A 17,702-nucleotide genomic window follows, 5' to 3' on the forward strand; every position below is an offset into this window, starting at 1 on the left:
CAATTCTTCCAAATGCTGAACAAACACTGTCACATCCTGCCCTGACTCCTACAGACTTAACATCAGCAGCTCAAAGGGCAAGAACCTTCACCTGAAAAATGTATTTAGGATAGAGTTAAAAAATCAAGTACTCCAGTTGTTCTAGCAGATTATGAAGAAATTTGTAAGTAAAACACACCCCAATTTCCCAATGCTAATTCTGGCAGCTCTCAAGTCTTTTCTTAATGAAAATCATTGTTTCTTATGATATATATATAGGTTGGATTCTGGAATACTGAAGGCATTTAAAGATAGAAAAGGATAACGAAGTATGGAATCAAAGCTGTATAATTAATTAAACTTCATAAGAAGTGCTAACATGTATTTCCTAAATTAGCTTGGTAGCAGATGTGTATAACTTACCTAGAATGAACTAACCCAATTAATTTATATCTGTCATTTGTTCCCATTCCTTGTTATCAGCCTTCTTCAAACTAACACTCTACAAAAATTGTGCATTTAACACTGAAATTAATAAAATATATCCTTAAGCAAAACAATCTTCAGCTGCTTCTGGTAGAACAGTTCCAAGGTACTTCTGGACTTTATTTCAATTTAAACTTTAATACAATTCTGTGAAAATAATCTATTCATGTAAGTAAACAGAGATAGCCCAAGACCCATATTTGTATTTAAAGCTGTATTTAAGAGGATAGTAACCCAAGTTATTTTCAAACGCCTATTCAAAGATCAGAAAACCGGTATCAGCCAAATCAGAGGACCTCATTCACTTACTACCTTTGTTTATTTAAACAAAACAAGGGACATAGAATGTAACTTACTGTTCTAATGAAGGGTTACAGACAGACTGAAAAGGCTAATCAACCCTTTGAGAAGAGTGCATTTCTGAAATAAACTGCTGTTTTCTAAAACATTTCTTGAGATCAACCTTGAAATAGCACTATATATTCCACTTCAGTTTGAAAAGTCACAGCATCCTTACTTAGCTAGAACAATACTCAGCTTCAGTAGCTTATTTTAATGGGCATAGTAGCTTTGCAGAGGATTGACTGTGAATATAATACATACATAGTGCTAGGTTTAACATTTTATTTGAATGACTTTCAATGTTATGCAAAATAAATTGTTATGTTACATCCACTGTGACATCAACTAAAATGTGAACTAGTTTGCATAGGTTAGTACTTTGGGCAGCATGATGTTGCTCTAGTCCACCAAGGCTTAAATATTCACAGTGTAGAGGAAAAAACGGGAATTAAAGCATTTCTACTAAAATATATTTTAATAGCTGGTGTTAACTTTCTGCATAACAAAAGCCAAATTAAGATGATACATCATATGATCCAAGAGTAAGTATATCTGTCCTTTGAAAAACAGTTGTTACCTTCAGAACTGTATACTTCCAAATACAGTAGTTTTGCAAGATAACTAAAACTTTTACACACTTGAAAGCAAACATAAGCCAAACTGCACAGCGGTTCATTTTTGCTTTTTATATCACACCGCAAAAACCAACAGCTGAGATTTTCCACATCATGCTAATCAATGTTAATACAGTCATTGCTGTCTTCCAACAGTGTAGCAACTTCTAAGAGTACTATTAAATACACATGATTGAAATGCTACAGTATAGCTTATTTTCCCCTCTAAAATAATAATAATTAAACAAATGTCAACAACAACTGGATTACAACTTAAGTACAATATGCAAATTCTATTTATCAGACACAAGAAGCATATGAAATTCCTTTCAATATACTGTTGTAATGCAGGCAGTTTAGGAAATACAGCTTTCAGGTTTTCTTTCAAAAAGGGAAACAGGATTCCTATTGCATAAAGCTGGAGAAAATCACTAAAGCACTGCAAAATGGTTTACTCTTCTACAGCTCACCAGTACTTTGCATTTGCCAGCACATCAGTTTGGAGATCTTTCAACAGCATCTTCTGTCTGTTCCAGCATGTTATTTAAACATTTACTAACTAAAGCTTATTCTGTATTTTAAATGGAGTATTAATCAACATAATTAAAATCTAACATTTTATACCCTGTACCACTTTCTGCCAAAGACTTACACACCATTTCTTTTTCATTGTACAAGATGGCATGCCTTGCATGTACAATAAAAGCTAAAATTACTACCTTTTCCAAACATTGGAGACCTTCTGCATCCCCGAGTAACACTCGCTATGGACACATTTGTCACAAACACAATCCACGGGAGGTGAATCTCTGTCAAATCTCAATCTGTTTAAGTGGTTTATGGTACGTCAAATGTAATCAAGAAAACCCTGTTTCATCAAGATTAAATGCTAATGTTCCATAATGAAAAATGCAGGATCTGTAAGTAGCTTTGTTTAGAAAATGAAGATAAGCTAGGCAAGAAAAAGTAATGAAAAGCAAGGCACCCATTTGTTCTTGTGTATATGTATGAATGTGCTCTATGTAGTTTTATATATTTATACATAGATTAGTAAAAATGTTAGCATAACTTCCTTGTTTCTAAAATGCTTAAAATGGGAACATATGAGCTTCCAGCCTGAACTTTGGAATATCTTGGGAAATTTGGTTCCTCAGAACTCTTTCCCCAGAAAAATGTTGTTAACAGGAAAAAAAGCACAGTGAGGAGAACATGCGGTGTTAAAAAGGAATGCATATTTTAAAGGTGACAGGACAGCATACAACATCTGTTCACCCCTACATTCCACTGCATGTAACAGACTCCAACATATGCCTTGAAAAAGTCGTGCTGGCACAATTTGGTTGCTGACCTATTCTTCGTACATTGCAAATTTCAGATCTTATACAACAGTTTGAAAATAGCACTCTGATAATTTGTGAACTTTGATAGCACTGTTCAGAACACATTTGCACAATGGGAAAAAAGTTTGTTGTATATTAAAAAAGAGGAAACGTTCCAAATGAACAATAATTGCTGAGTACATATAACATAAAAACCTGACTACATAAATGAGTATCTTAAAACAGATCTTAAAAATTCTGCTGACATACCACTTCAATGAGAAATACAATACTGTTTTTCTTCCTTGACCTTTTTTATTTCACAATTGCTTTAGGTGCTTTGCCAGGCTACTGAATATTCAAAATTCATAAACAGCATTTTATTTCGGTTGTTTTGCACAACGTAGTTCTCCAATGAGATCAAATGTTCATTTTTTTAATTTACTTTTCATTAGACATTCAACTCTGGAAGCCATCTCCTCACTTACAAAGAAAGCAAGCTAATGTTGAGACTTGCTTTTCTGTGACTAAAATTTGCAATTTGATGCAAAATATCTGTTTGCTCCATTTCTTTGCATTCATGTCTGGTTAGCAAACTGCCAACTTTGCCAACTTGTTTGTATTGCTGTCAGCATTACAGAACAAATAGAGCAGCATAGCAGCAAGTGATATCCAATTCCGCCCCAGGCATCATCAGAAAAATTTGCCACCTACTTTAAGATAGGATTTCTCTCTTTGCTGTTGATGAAAACCAATGCACAAACAGACTGCTTTTTTGAGAGTTTCTAGCTGTGCCTATCACAGCAGCCTTTTGAAAAACCCATTTGACTTGCAAAGCTAGCAAATTTAACGTGGAAGTCGCTAGTAATGCATAAGGGTCTGTTAGAGCCCTTGTCTTTCAAGTATTTAAAATGACAGCAGTGTAAGCCATACAGATTGCACATTTACAGGCTCACATTCCTGGTTTTAAATCACTTTTTTTGAAGTTAGATGCTCCCAGTTAGCTTTGGCCTTGAAATTAGGCAGCAGACAAGAAAGTATAGACAATTTCATGACCTTTTACCTTCTTTTCTTTCTTTGTTTTTTCAAATGCAGTCATCCCACCCCTTGTTTGGCAGCATGGGACTCGCCCCTTGTTAACAACAGGAAAAAAATCTGCTTAAACTTTCCAATTTCTAATTGTATGCAGAAATGCAGCTAGGAAGTGTTTGCACTGACAACTTTCAGTTGCTGTAACAAATCTGTACTGCCTTCCTTCTTTGTTGTTTAAGCAGATACAGCAGACTTCCTTATTTTGTGAAATATGACATACAAAATTATCTATAAATTCTGCAGTAGTTCTGTTCTTAACATTTCAGAAATGGGACAATGTCAGTGCAGGATCAACACGACACCTACTCCAAAATTAACTTCTTTCTCATATGGTTGAATACCACAAATCACATTATCAGCAAAAACATTATTTCTTCATTATTTCTTTATGTTTGTATGCATTCACATGAGTAAGCTTCCACAAGAACTGCTAAGTTCCACACGAACTTGTCCTTCCTCACAGAGTTTTATTTGGGAGGGAACACAGCACCATCCTGGCATCCCCTTAAAGCAAGAGGAACTTCCTTGTGTTTCAAGACTGTGACACAACTTCTCTTACAGGTCTGTTATGTCACCATTTATTTTAAGCTCTCCTCTCAGTCTCATAGATTGAGACGTGATTCCTTCATTTCCTAATCATAAGTTAATTGTCACCAAGGAGCAAGGTTTGTCAGCAAAATATTTTTACTGTTTTCTACTCATGGTAGAAACTGAAGCTTAATGGAATAGAGTATGCTGAAGGTTGGGGTTTTTTGCTAGTTTTCCCTTCAGTTTCAGTTATGAAAAGGAATAAATTTCAAAAGAAAGTTATGTTTCTCCTTCATTAATCATTTTGTAAACATACAACTCACTGTCAGATCATCAAAAATTTTGGAGGAAACTGAAATAGGCCATTGAGCTGAAATGCACTACAATAACCAGAGCTCTTTTCCGCTCTTCTCCACTCTTCAATGGAGGTGCAACTATTTCTGCAGCAGGGTAAGTACATTAGCTCATTAGCAAGGCAGCCATTAAGCAAGTTACCTGTGGCAAGATGAAGGGATATGCCTGCATGCTTTGTGTAACTGCACAGCACCAGGGCCTCACACACTATTTACAGCAGTACAGGGGAAAGTAAAGGAAGTAACATTGCCCTAATGGAAGTTTATATTTAAATGCAAAGTATTATTTGACGGAAACAGAAGACATGATAGCTTTTATAATCAAGATAATTTCCACAAGGAATTTTCTGTGGGAAAGATACTGAAGAACCATGAAACCAGGCATGGATCTAACTGATGGACTAGGATGCAAGCCAAGCTGATAGAAGAGGTCACTGTGAAAAACATAAAATGGGTAATCTAGGAATAAATGCAGGTGAGAGTTGGGAAATTTTTACTGTCAAAATAAACCTTTTCATTGTAAGGCTGCTGGGCAGTAGGTTTGTTGTGTTGTTTTGTTTTTTACAAACGTATTACTTGGTATTATTTCAAATGATCAAATTCTCTAACTAACACTTTTATTTTTATGAGGATGTTACCTTCTCAAGCATTAGACGTCTCCCATAAGAAGCGAATCAATTTTATGGTTACTATAAAGAGAAACAACCTCTCTGAAATGTAGGGAAAAGGTATTTTCTCTTTAAGCTTATTGATTTTATAGGATTAGCAGCACCAGGCTTCCATATATATTTTTTTTAATTTTATTTTTAGGGAGCACTATTATAAGCCATGCTGTTTTCAATGCACTTGTTGTTTATTCATCCGTATTTAAAGGACTCTAAATTGGATTCTGAGTGAAAATGCAGACTGTCATAGTAGCAATAAAGTAATGAACACGTGGTCTTAAAAGATTCTTTTCACTTTTTCTAAAAGATTAGATTCTGAGTAAATCATAACAAAGCTCAAAGGACTAGAGACAAAAATTAGTTAACAAACTCAATATAATTTGCTGGAAGCATTCCTGTTTTCCCAGTTCTCTGAACAGTACCATACATCCAGCCATCATCAATTGGTTGCACGTTGATTATATAGTCACCATCCCTGAAGGAAACTTCATCTTCATCTTGAGCACTGTAGTCATACATAGCTCTGTATGTTCTCTGTTGAAGGAAAGAAAACAAATCTGTAAAGTCTCAGTCCTGAGCAGAAATAGTTTATCGCTCTTCTTTACTCAGAGGAAAAAAAGGGAGGGGAGAGGAGGGGAGAGGAGAAAAAGGGGAAGGGAGAAAAAGGGGAGAAATCTAACAAATTATCTGTTGAACAGAAGCAATAGACCTCATGCCCTACCAAATATTCAAATAATATACCCACTTTTTCTGAGTACCAGAATAATTTTTTATGTGAATCTACGTGGTTCGAAGCCCTGATATAAACAAATATCAGGCTATCAGGCTATTCACTGTCTCTTGAAATATTCCAGACGTTGTTTCACATATTCACTAGTAACATTTCTACGTCCTGCCGTGGCCTGTTTCTATAGCCTCTTTGCATAATTCCCAAAAAGCTTCTGCTACATCTTCACTACAGATCATATTTTCATCTCTTTGAATGCCTTTCATCACACTGGTTACTTACTCTAAATCAAGAATTACAAACTTCTTTATTATCTAGTGAAAACAAGACAAAAAAATGTACGTCTGCAAAAATAGTGTTTATGATACTCATTTTTAAATGCTCACATGAAAGATTGATCTAAACAGAACAAGAATTTCTGTAGTTAGCTAAGCCAAATTTTTCTACACTTCTGTTAGCTGCAAGCAAAGATTTTCAATTTCTTCCTAAACAGAATATTTACTTCTGCTGACAATTTACAAAATGCTATGGTTTATTCATTTTTAAATTCCCAAGAGTGCTTTCTCCTCCTTTCTCTGTCTCTCAGATGAAATCAAGAGCAATTCAAGCATTGTAGATAGTAACCAATTGCTATCATATATATATATATATATATTTTTATACGTTAAGATATCTGGATGAATTTTTCTGACAAATGTTTTAAATAGTAAAAAGTGCTTTCCTAGCTGAGGAATATAACTCTGGATTAGTTTTAGTTACACCTGATATATGCTATTTGAGTTTGGTTTTTAATGAAATGATTTCTAGAAATGATGGAGTTTCACATATAGGCAGTGACAAGGTCGTTTTTTCATCATGTAGGATCATCTAACCCAAACATGATGGGGAAACTCATTACTGTTTCCACAAGAAAATGTACTTTTTGGTCTTAACTCTGGCTTTATCATTGGTAAAACAGATTAAACATTAGAGGAAGTAATTTCTGGTTTACTGTTACCTTGTCTGACAAGCCTACTCTAAACTGTATTTATATCTTACTCCGCGCAATTGTTCTGTTTCATAATGTTACTGCCCAAGTCACAGTCCTGGCTGTGCCCAGTACTGATTTTCAGTATATGATTCTTAATAGTTATTCCACAACTTCCAAGGGTACATGGAAGGTGATATTAAAAAAATAAAATAAAATAAAAAACCACAAAGAAAACAATTGGAAGAGTTCTACCACCATCAAAAAAATCCACTAAAGATCCACAGATTAGAAAACTAGTGGTCAGAAGGCCCTGGGGAATGGTCTCTACCTTCAAGATTCTCATTTTTTCCAACTATTTCAAATGATCTCTCCACTGAGCCTTGAAACTAACTCCAAAACCAGTGAAAGATATGCTACTATAACAAGGTCAGCAGCAGCTAGTAGTAGTTTGTTTCCAAAAAAAAAAAAAAAAAGCATTTATTTAATACATTCATTTAATATAAATGGTGATAAGTTCAAATGTGGCAAGTGGCAGGGAATAAATTTTCCTTTGAGCCATCCTTATGGTAGCTCCTAAATGGGCAAAGACAGAAAAAGAGGTTAAATAAGACTACATACACCTTTTCCGGTGTATCAGATCAATCAAATCAGATCAAATCAAATCAGAGAATTTGCTCAGCCAGAAAGGATGGTCTCTCATCCTTGGAACATGATGTTGTAGAACTACTGCTGTCTCCTTTCTGGTGGCAAAGGTGTGAAGACAAGAGGTAATTTTAAACTTTTAAAAAAAATTGTTAGGGCCCTAACTGCTTCTGAGAAACCCAAATTTATGGCCTTAACACCTAATTAGGTGCTAAATGGCTGTCAGGAGAAATCTCCATAATAATCCTGTTAGATTTTAATGGCTAATTATCACTTCAGAATGTAGTCAGGTCTATATAATTGAGAATTACAATGCTTAAAGGACTGAAAGCAGAGATTTTTAAAATACATTTTAGAGAATTATTCCTCTGTCAGTAATGAGTTTAGCAGGTCTGAAAGCAAAAGAGGATGAAAGAAAAGGTTGAGGTCAAATAGGCTCTTATCTGCTCCCTCCAAAGGTCTAATCTGTAGCTTCTGCTTAGGAAAAACAGTAATCTTTGTGCTTATGAAGCACTGAAGCCTAGCTATCATATTCCTAGCTTCGCACCCAAACATGAGACAACACATGCATATTTCCAATTCACCATCAATTTATCTTTATCTTCTGGATCAGGAAAAGCACCGGTTGCAAAGGCCTTCACATAGAGCAGCTATCAGGGGAAGCCAACTTGCAATGTGGATTTTGTTTTCCCACCACTTTCAGACGTCTGAAGGCTTCAGAATACACTGCTGTTTTCCAAAGAGGTAAACACAGCCTGGCTGAAGCCTTCAGGGAGTTGTTACTAAGCATTCTGTACAGTGAGCAACAATTTAATTCTGCCCATTATGCAAATCTGCTTGTAGAAAGTCAGTAAAAGCTGAAAATCATAAATAACACAATTCATACAGGAAAAAAAAGTTAGGATCACAGGTTGCCATCAGTCTTCAGTCTGTATGAATCTGCACTTCAGAACAGTGCCCCAAGCAGGGGCTCTGAGACAGTCTTATGCCACTTTAATAGTTGAGTGTAACTTATCCTGCCTGTATGAACAATTTGTACAGGCTAAAAAAAAGTCTTTTGATATGACAGCAGAAAGACAAGAGAGCATACCAGGTTTGTAACTGTGTCAGATATGCCTCTTTTGGAGCAGAGTAGTCACCCCAATGGTGGTGAGATTACGGCTGCCTCCCTTACCAGGCTGCCAAGTTAGCAGGCAGCATCAGGAGAGCACTCCTGGATTTTCTCCCTCCAGAAATGTTTGGTTTCTTATCTTCAAAGAAATTCACTCAAACTGCAACAAAATCAGTTTATACCACAACATTCACTGGTTTTGTTTTTTTCCCATGATAAACAGCTACTATCACTCTAAAGAATGCCAAATAACAACATTGTTTCACAGAAGGGATAAGAAATCCTGCTGAAAAGATTCAGCCTATTCTCCATATTGCAAATGCTGTAACTTCACTCCCTTCTGTTTCTTGTTACCCTCAAACTACCAGTTATGAAAGGAGGCAAATGATTATTCTCAACCTGACTCAAATAATAGTATTTTTTCAACAAGCAGCCCACTCAGTAAGTCAGTTTGAGAAGGAAAAATAAGACACCTACCCACAGAGCTACAAGGTATGCTAAGTGGATTTCCAGATTTTCAGGCATCTCCATTCCAGCATTTGAAGGCTGTTTGGTTTGCTTCCTACTCACTAGCAAACCTGCTGGCAAAGCCCAGGCTTCCAGCTCCCCCATTTTCTTGCTCTGGCTGGGAAATCAGTCTGCTTCCCAGGTACCTTGAGTTATCTTTTGAAATGAAAGGCTGATTCCAGCATCAACCATTTCACAAGGGTCATGAAGGCACCCAAAGTTTCTCAGGTTATTGGCTTGCCCAAAGATGCAATTATCTGGATCCTAGAATTCCCAGCAAGTTACCCCCTTCAGCTCAAAAGCAGCTGAGAAAACAGACGTCCCCAAACCACCTTTATAACATAAAATACCATAGAGTTTCAGTTTTAAAGAAAATGCAACTTCTTGTCAAAAGGACAACTCATTTTTTCTTTCAGCTCAAGTAAAAACTTCCTTCCTCTATAAAGCTTTAGGTTTCATTCAGAATTAAATACTTCACCTCTAAACAAGGTAAAAGAAGTAGTGAATATACACCAATTTAAAGCAGTTCAACAAGTTGACACTCTTATGGTAAAAGGTGATGAGATCTGCACTGCAAAATCTGTATGCAGTGATAATATCAACAAAAAATACAATAACTACTAAAATGTAATGTTATATACAAAGTGTTCAAACAGAAAAATGCTCAACACTCCCTCTGCCACTCCCTTCCCACTTCCAAAGGGGAAAAAAAAAATAGCTGCATTCAGTTCTCCTTCACTTTTTTTTGTCACTGCTCTCAAGTCATTTAACACCTCTCCTACATTTGGACTATCACTTACAATTAGGACTAGGACAGTCAGGTAGTCCGACTGTAGTGCTCAGGGGACCAATTCTCCTATCTTTAAGAAGTCTCACAATGGTTGATAAGGTTGCTTGCCAAACATAATTGGTTATGAAATCCAATACTCACCAGGCCTGCTGGATGAGGCTGTGAATGCACTGACCTCATAGACGACATACTGGTCTGGTGCATGTATCCATATCCTTGGGACTGGCTTTGCTGATATGCCCCAGGGAGAACAGGGGCTGTGTAGTAAAGAAACAGAGACACATTAATGGAAGGGGTTTTTTTGTTTGTTTTTTGTTTGTTTGTTTGTTTTTTGGTTTTTTTTTTTAAGTCCTCATCTAGAAATTTGTAGAACCTGTAGATTATTTGCACTGTAAATAACAATTCCATAGTATGAAATAGCGAATTCAGAATTATTTGCATGCACAACATAACGCTTTCCATATGTTGAATTATACATAAATGTAGGCAAAGCTATAGCAATATATCCACAAACACTATCAAGGTTAGATGGAAAGAAAAGCTTAACATACCTTGAGGAGTTTTACTATAACAAGACATCCTGAAGCTTGAGATACCACTAACTCAGCATTAATAGTGCCACAGATGACACACTAAATGTCATGTACCATAAACTGCCATTTTTTCAGAGAAAGAATGATAAATGAATCTATATGCTGAATCATTTCAGAAGTGTACTAATTGGAAGTACCCACGATTAATTCCTAACTCACTGCAAACTAACTCTTACTTACTGGTCTATGAACAAAACAAAACTGATTAAAAGGAAGAGACAAGAATGTAAACCTGTGAGTCCACAGTTGGGTTCCTTGGTTTACTCTGATTCCATCAACGCTCTTCGCCAAGCATAGAGATCATTGGTTATTTATACTTTTCCAAGTCTACCTCTTTCACTATCTTCCTCTTAACCACACAACTACTTCTCTTCCACAGGTATTTTGTTCCCATTATCTTTAACAGTTCTATTTTAGGGATTCTGTTATCCATCTGTTAATGATTAATACTTGTACTTTCATTGTACCAATGAGTTGTTGAAAGAGTTAATACAACCAGGGACTCCCTAAATTTGTTGTTTGCTAGGAAAGCATAAGTAATCCTTCTTATCTGTTCAAACATCCAAATTTGGCAACAGATTGAATCAGAATGTATTAAAAACATGTGACCAAAACCTCTTAGAAACAAGCATAGGTTCATATTCACTAATTTTCCAGTAGGCCCAGGAAGCATTTTTAAAGCAAAATTAAGACTGAAGTGGTTGTCAAAATCTAGAGTTGAAAAGTTTAATCACCTCATGTCTGTGTATGTTTTGCAAGACGTTGATCTGAGAATAAAGTTTTCTGGCTTCTTTGGAGATTATTAGTCCATCTCCACTGCCATTTATCAGAATTTTACTACTTGAATCAGAAACTCATTTGGCTACATTGGTAATAAAATGCAATACAACAGTGGGTCACTTAGCCTGCACTCCAGTAAATTCTTCTGACAAAAGTCATGATTTTGAGATCATACAGCCCATGAGTAAAAAATTTTCATACAGAAGTCACCTCAGCAGTCTGATGCTTTGTGAGATACTTCTCTTGGGCATGCTGGGCAGAGCAGTCATCACATGCTGATTGAAGCAGGAGCAAAATTAATATAGGATTAATGGAGTTGACAAGGAATTGCAGGACGCAGGCATTGTAGAACAAAAAAATAAAGGAGCAGAGAAAAAAAAATAAGAAAAGTATATATGCAACAAGTATTTCTATCTGCAACAATAATGCTCTGTCCCTGTCTCCTTCCTGAATGATCAGGACGACAGATGAACATAGACCACTGAGAAATTATTTGCTGAAGTATTTCTAGAAGAAAGGTCAAAGTTTTACATAACCTGCTTCTCCAGCTAACAGCATCATTGATTTCAACAAAGTTTTTTCTTAAGATATCCATCTAGTTTTACTTGGCATATTTGAATTCATTAAGTATGTAATTATGATTTGGGATGCTATTTTTTCATTCTACTGTATTTTTCATGATAAGGAACACTGCATATTTAATCAGATTTTTTCTGATTTAGAAAATATGTTGCAAACTATTGTAATGAATGGATTGCTTTGTTAAGTGAGTGAAATTAAAGTGATACATAGTCAGATGCAACACTGGAACATGATGAATAATGGATGTTTTAGAAGTGCCAAGTTCATTCTAACGGCATACGAGTACAAAGACATTTTAAAGCAGTTTAATCATCAGAGAATTGCTGCTTGTTAACACACTCATAGGATTATCATGCATTAAGCGAATAGTCCTGAGTAGTTCATCAAATAATTTATGTTTCAGTGTTGTTTCAAGATATTTGCACATGACCAGATATAATTCTTCATGAGAAAATAGAGAAAAATATAATTTAATAAAAGGTTCTGCTATCAAGCCAGAATGAATATATTTTATCTAAATCACCACCAGCATAAACATAAGCCACTTCATAGAAAGCAACAGACTCTCATCTCCTCATACCAGTAAATTTGCCATGTGGGTTCAAAACAAAGAACAGCCTGAACGTTTTAACTTCACAGGAAGTAGTACCTGAAGCAAGCACTGGCTGCTGACTACCCAGCATACTGATTGCTCTGCAACCACAAAGGACTGTAGCTTTTCCCTGGCAGGGACAGACACCCTTCCCTGAGCATCCCTTCCTTCTTCCCAAAGAAGTGAACATGCCAGGAGAAACTGTTGACTCTTGTTTCCTTCCCCAGAATGGATACTTCTTAACTCCTACCAACTGTCCCACCAGTTTAAGGCTAACTGATGGTCTGCTTCATTATATCCTCCAAGCTGGCAAGTTTATTTTGGGGAGGGTAACCTGTACCTCCCTCCTCCGTGACACTCATCAGCAGTGGGTCCAAGATGTGCTTTCCTCTTTTGCAATCAGCTTCTCACAAGGTGAGAAAAATTTGTCAAACTGTCACAAAGTATCTGCTTACTATTTTCCCTGCCACAACAGAAAACATAAATCATGGGAAATAAAACATGTTTCAAAGCGCTGAAGATTCTAGGAAGCATCTGAGAACATTCTACACAAACAAAAGGGAGGAGCATCTAGGATCAAATAGCTTCAATAAGTACCCATCAGTCTTATGGAGAGAGCATTTGAAATCAGTGTTGAAGACGACTGAATAATTCCAGACTTTTTTTCCATTAAAAGAATACTATATGAGAGCTGTATAAAATAAATAAATCAAACAATAGTTTTTAACAAAACATTTAAGAAAAAGAGTTAAGCAACCTTCAGACAGTTGTTTACTTGGAATACATTTGGGAAGCACAAAATAAATAGATCAGTGAAGAGACATCAGTTTGGAGCTGTGTTTTTAGTGACATAAAAATAACTCAAAGTGAGATTAAAAGATGAAGAAAAAAGAGTTTGACTTATCATCATCATCATCATCATCCATAGTTACCTGCAATCTTTTGACTCAGACCAAAGTACAAAGTTCTATAACATCACTGACTGCAGCAGCAGCAAAAACAATGGTTTAGTTAACCTAAGGGGACAATAAAACACAGTGGTAGAACATGAAATTCATTTAGCTGAAGCCAGATTTATTGGTGAGGGATCTAAGGGCTGACCATTGCTCCCAGAAGTATAGGTGGAAGTTTCTTCTTGTTGCATTAAGACTTTACCAGATGCATTCTGATGTATCAAAACTTTCTTTTTTTTTTTTTTTTTTTGGTCTTTCTCAACTTATGAATTAAGACATACTTATTTTAAAATTACCTGTTAGCAGGAATTTATCATATTTTGCTTACTATAGTGGGGTTTTTTTTTTTCCTTCCTCAGAGAAAAGAGAGGAAATGAATGAACACAGTCAAAAACAAACACAAAGAAGCCTCCAAGAAACAGAAAAAATGTCTGTGTTTGAATGATGGGTGGGTATCAGGGCAATGCAGCAGACAGCAGAGAGTGATGTGCATTGAGAACGACCATGAAAGAAAAAGGTCAGGCTGTGGAAATAGGAAAAGGATAATAAAGAGAGTATTACACAGCTACAAGGTTTAAAAAAAGTTTATAACAGTTTATGCTGAAAAGAAAAATTCTTTAAAGGACAGGTTCCAAGATATAATATTTTATCAACACTGTACTTAAACTCTCTTTAATTCTTCTGAATAGCGGAACTTAGATAATCCACAGTAAAACAATGTATCCACTCCATTAACTACTACACTTTTGCCATTTACTGTAGTACATGCCATCTACTGGATCATATGTACAATATTAACTCCTTCACTTATTCTTATAGGCATAATGCAGTTTAAAGCATTTAGGCTTTGGTGTTATCTCTACTTATAGTATTATTAGAACGCCATGAAGAATGCAAAGAACTCACTAAAACATAGCAATTACAGCAGCATGGCAGAGCAGAAAGAAAAAGGACAATGATTATTACTGGTTTGTGTCTGTAGATTTTCTGAAGGGCATAAAATAGCAGTAAAGCTGGAATATGGCATCATCATGCATCTTTGTGCTACTGGATAGCTCTCCCAAAACAGATAAAGCTGCTGTTCCACATATATTTAGGTCCTTCCTGCGTTTTGTCTTTCTGCTGCCTTCTTCTCCACATGTTGTATCATCCACAGTAGCCATTACAATCTTGAGAAAATATCTTTCTCATGGTTTTCAATTCCTTATCTCTTCTGCTTTTTCCTTAGAAATCATTCAGCTGTGTCCCTGGAGCAGAAAATACCATCAAAGCAGTGATGCTCACCAAAGGACACTTAGTTTCAGAAAGGGATCAGACCAGCAACACACGCAGTGCAAGACAGGAGGCAGGACCAGGCATCCAAGGCCATAGACAGCAGAAGGCAGCAAACTGCTAGATCAGCTCTGTTGTCCCAAGGTAAGCTCCCATGAACCCCAGTTCTGCATCAACTCTGAGTTCAGTTCACAGCAGAACTGAGCCTCTCACAGATGCTTCCCTCCAGATGTCGCAGCACTCAGGTCCAAACTGTATCTCAACTAACATAGACTGCTTCTGTGTGATACTATGCATTTATATTTTAGATTCTTAATATCTTAGACCACAATATTTGAAATGGAAGTTTAGGTATGATTAAATCAAATGTAGCCAGCATGAGCTGGTTGCTGGACATGATAAAAAGGTATTGAAGAAACAGGTCTAACAGACAATCTGTCTCTTGTAAGACATAATGTAGTCTGGATTATAAAGGTGCATTAATTGATCCATTAGCATAAAGACTGGTAAGGACTCCCAGAGATGTTAGAGAAGGTGAAGAGGAGATGATGTACAGAACTCTGCAGCATCCCTGCAGTACTGAGTCAGAAGGGGATATTCTCTAGAGAAAAATTTTCAAACTAAAAGAGGAGAGATTTAGAGGGATATAAAGATGTTTCTTACAATAAGGGCAACGAGGCACTGGCACAGGGTGCCCAGAGAAGTAGTGGATGCTCTGTCCCTGTAGAGACAAGGTCAGGCTGGACAGGGCTCTAAGCACCTGATCTAGTGTGGTTGTCCCTGTTCAGCAAAGGCAAATTAGACTAGATAACCTTTAACAGTCCCTTCCAACTCAAAAGATTCTGTGCTTCTAGGGGACATAGTTTAAATTTTAAAAAAGCAGCCACAGGAGTATACAGAAAAAACAGAAAAGTGCAGGAATACATGCAACATTAAGAAAATCTCAGGAATGATTTTCCAGTGTAGAACTCATTGTCAAAAATGCTCCTGTCCCAAATTGGGATGAAAAGGAAAATTAAAAAAAAATCACAGAGGTTCATGTAAAAGGAAAATTTAAAAAGAAAAACAAAGAACTGAGTAAAATTTCTGGTAAACATTTCAAAGGATCTAGATTTAATTTTGATCAACTTCAATCTTTATTATAACTTACATTATTCTTCAGAGTGAAACATTTCAACATAAAGCTGTTTTCATTTTTACAAAACAGTCAAGATGTAACCTTAACAATCTCGAAACTGAATAAACAATTTTTTGGCATTGTGACATCAATCACAAGAGAGCCATTCCAGTATATAAAAAAAGGCACTTAAAATGCTATCTTCTGATGAACAACACTGAAAAATTTCTATCCAACTCTGAAGTTAAATTGTTTAGCAAATAGGCTAGAAAATGGCAACATGTACTCTGCTTCATTTTAAACCCATTTTCTTATCTTTTATAGAGTTTTGTTTTTTTGGAGACAGAAAGAGTAGCACAGCACAGTTAAATTTACTGTGAATAAGTCAGACTGCATAAACATGCAAAAACCACTAACCTGAAGACTGGAGATGCTGAGACCTGATACAGAACAGTGCTGTTTTTAGAACTGTCGAGAACAACACAGTAATACATCTTGGCATTTTCTCCTGTGCATACTGTAGCTTTCCCTTCATTTCTTTTCTTTTTTCCCTGCTTTTCCTTTTTCTTGCCCTTTGCTTGTCAGTAAGGCTGCTTTCACAGATGTCCTAGCTAGCAGGTTTGTTGCTCTCAGTGGTGCTCTGTTAGAAGCAGCAGTTTGTCAGCATACTATCCGTTACAGGAGTCAGTATTCATTACTAAATTGGAATATCAAGCCCAGATATAATTAGGTTGTTGAAATAAAAACCTGAAATTATGGCCTAATTCACACAGGGTGCTAATAAATACCTGTCCTGTTCATTGACCTCATTAGAAGCTCTGAACTATTTGGAGTCCATATCGAATTCAGAACACTGCAAGCTTAGAAAGTTTCCATAACCTAAACTATAAGGATATACGAAATAAGTCATGTAAGCATCAAATATCTGGGGGGAAACATGGCTCTGGGAAAAAAAAAGAAAAAAATCAACAAAATGATTAATTCTGCATTTAAAATAACTAACATTAAGTATTACAAAAAAATCATCATTTCTACTCTCAAGGCTACTTATATTACAAAAGATAACACTAAATGTATTAAACTGTGTTTCATTAGTGTCATGATTAGACTAACAGACTGCTTTAAGCACGATCATTTTATAACACCATTTTATCATCCATCAATAATTAAGCCTAAATTATACGTACCCACAACATGAACTGAAGTAGATTACTGTGAGGAATGCAGAATCATATAATTATACTTCTTAACAGGGATTTCTTATAAATTAAAATTGGATTTTGAAGGAAATTACAACAGAAAATCACATGTAGCTGTTCAGCATATGTCAAAGAAGAAGAATCTTAAAAAAGAAATGAAAAAAATAATCTCATACTACATGGAGTCTTGTATTTTATTTTGGCATTTGTTTTCCTTTTAGAAGGGACCATCTCATATGTCAGTTATTCCAGAGAAAAAACACAAAATTTTTACCTATTCCAAAATTCCTTATTTGCATGAAAGAATATTAGTAAAATTAATACTGGTCACAGTCATATGAATAGTCCATAATATATAGTGGGTGAAGGGGAATTCAGTAAGTACTAGCTAGTCCAATGGAAGGATGGAGGCAAATTGCCCCTCTAGTATTTCATGGTCTGTGTGTCCAGTCATTCATTAATTAAGGCCTTTTCCTTAATTCATCATTT

The 17,702-nt window shown here is 35.9% G+C and overlaps 1 protein-coding gene across 3 annotated transcripts in view; it reads right to left on the minus strand.

Annotated features, from left to right (window-relative positions):
* Positions 1-765: 765 nt before the first annotated feature.
* Positions 766-17,702, minus strand: part of NEBL (nebulette) — a 241,033-nt gene continuing 224,096 nt past the window's right edge. For all 3 annotated transcript variants that reach the window (XM_042889190.1, XM_042889189.1, XM_042889188.1), the window contains 2 exons: positions 10,267-10,382; positions 766-5,912 (listed from right to left, as the gene is read on the minus strand). In XM_042889190.1, coding sequence (XP_042745124.1) covers positions 5,736-5,912; positions 10,267-10,382 — 293 coding nt within the window. In that variant the 3' untranslated portion in view covers positions 766-5,735. The remainder of the gene's footprint in view (positions 5,913-10,266; positions 10,383-17,702) is intronic.

Source organism: Lagopus leucura, unplaced genomic scaffold, assembly GCF_019238085.1.
Source record: "Lagopus leucura isolate 7727_CA_CO unplaced genomic scaffold, USGS_WTPT01 Super-Scaffold_100157, whole genome shotgun sequence".
NCBI lineage: Eukaryota > Metazoa > Chordata > Aves > Galliformes > Phasianidae > Lagopus > Lagopus leucura.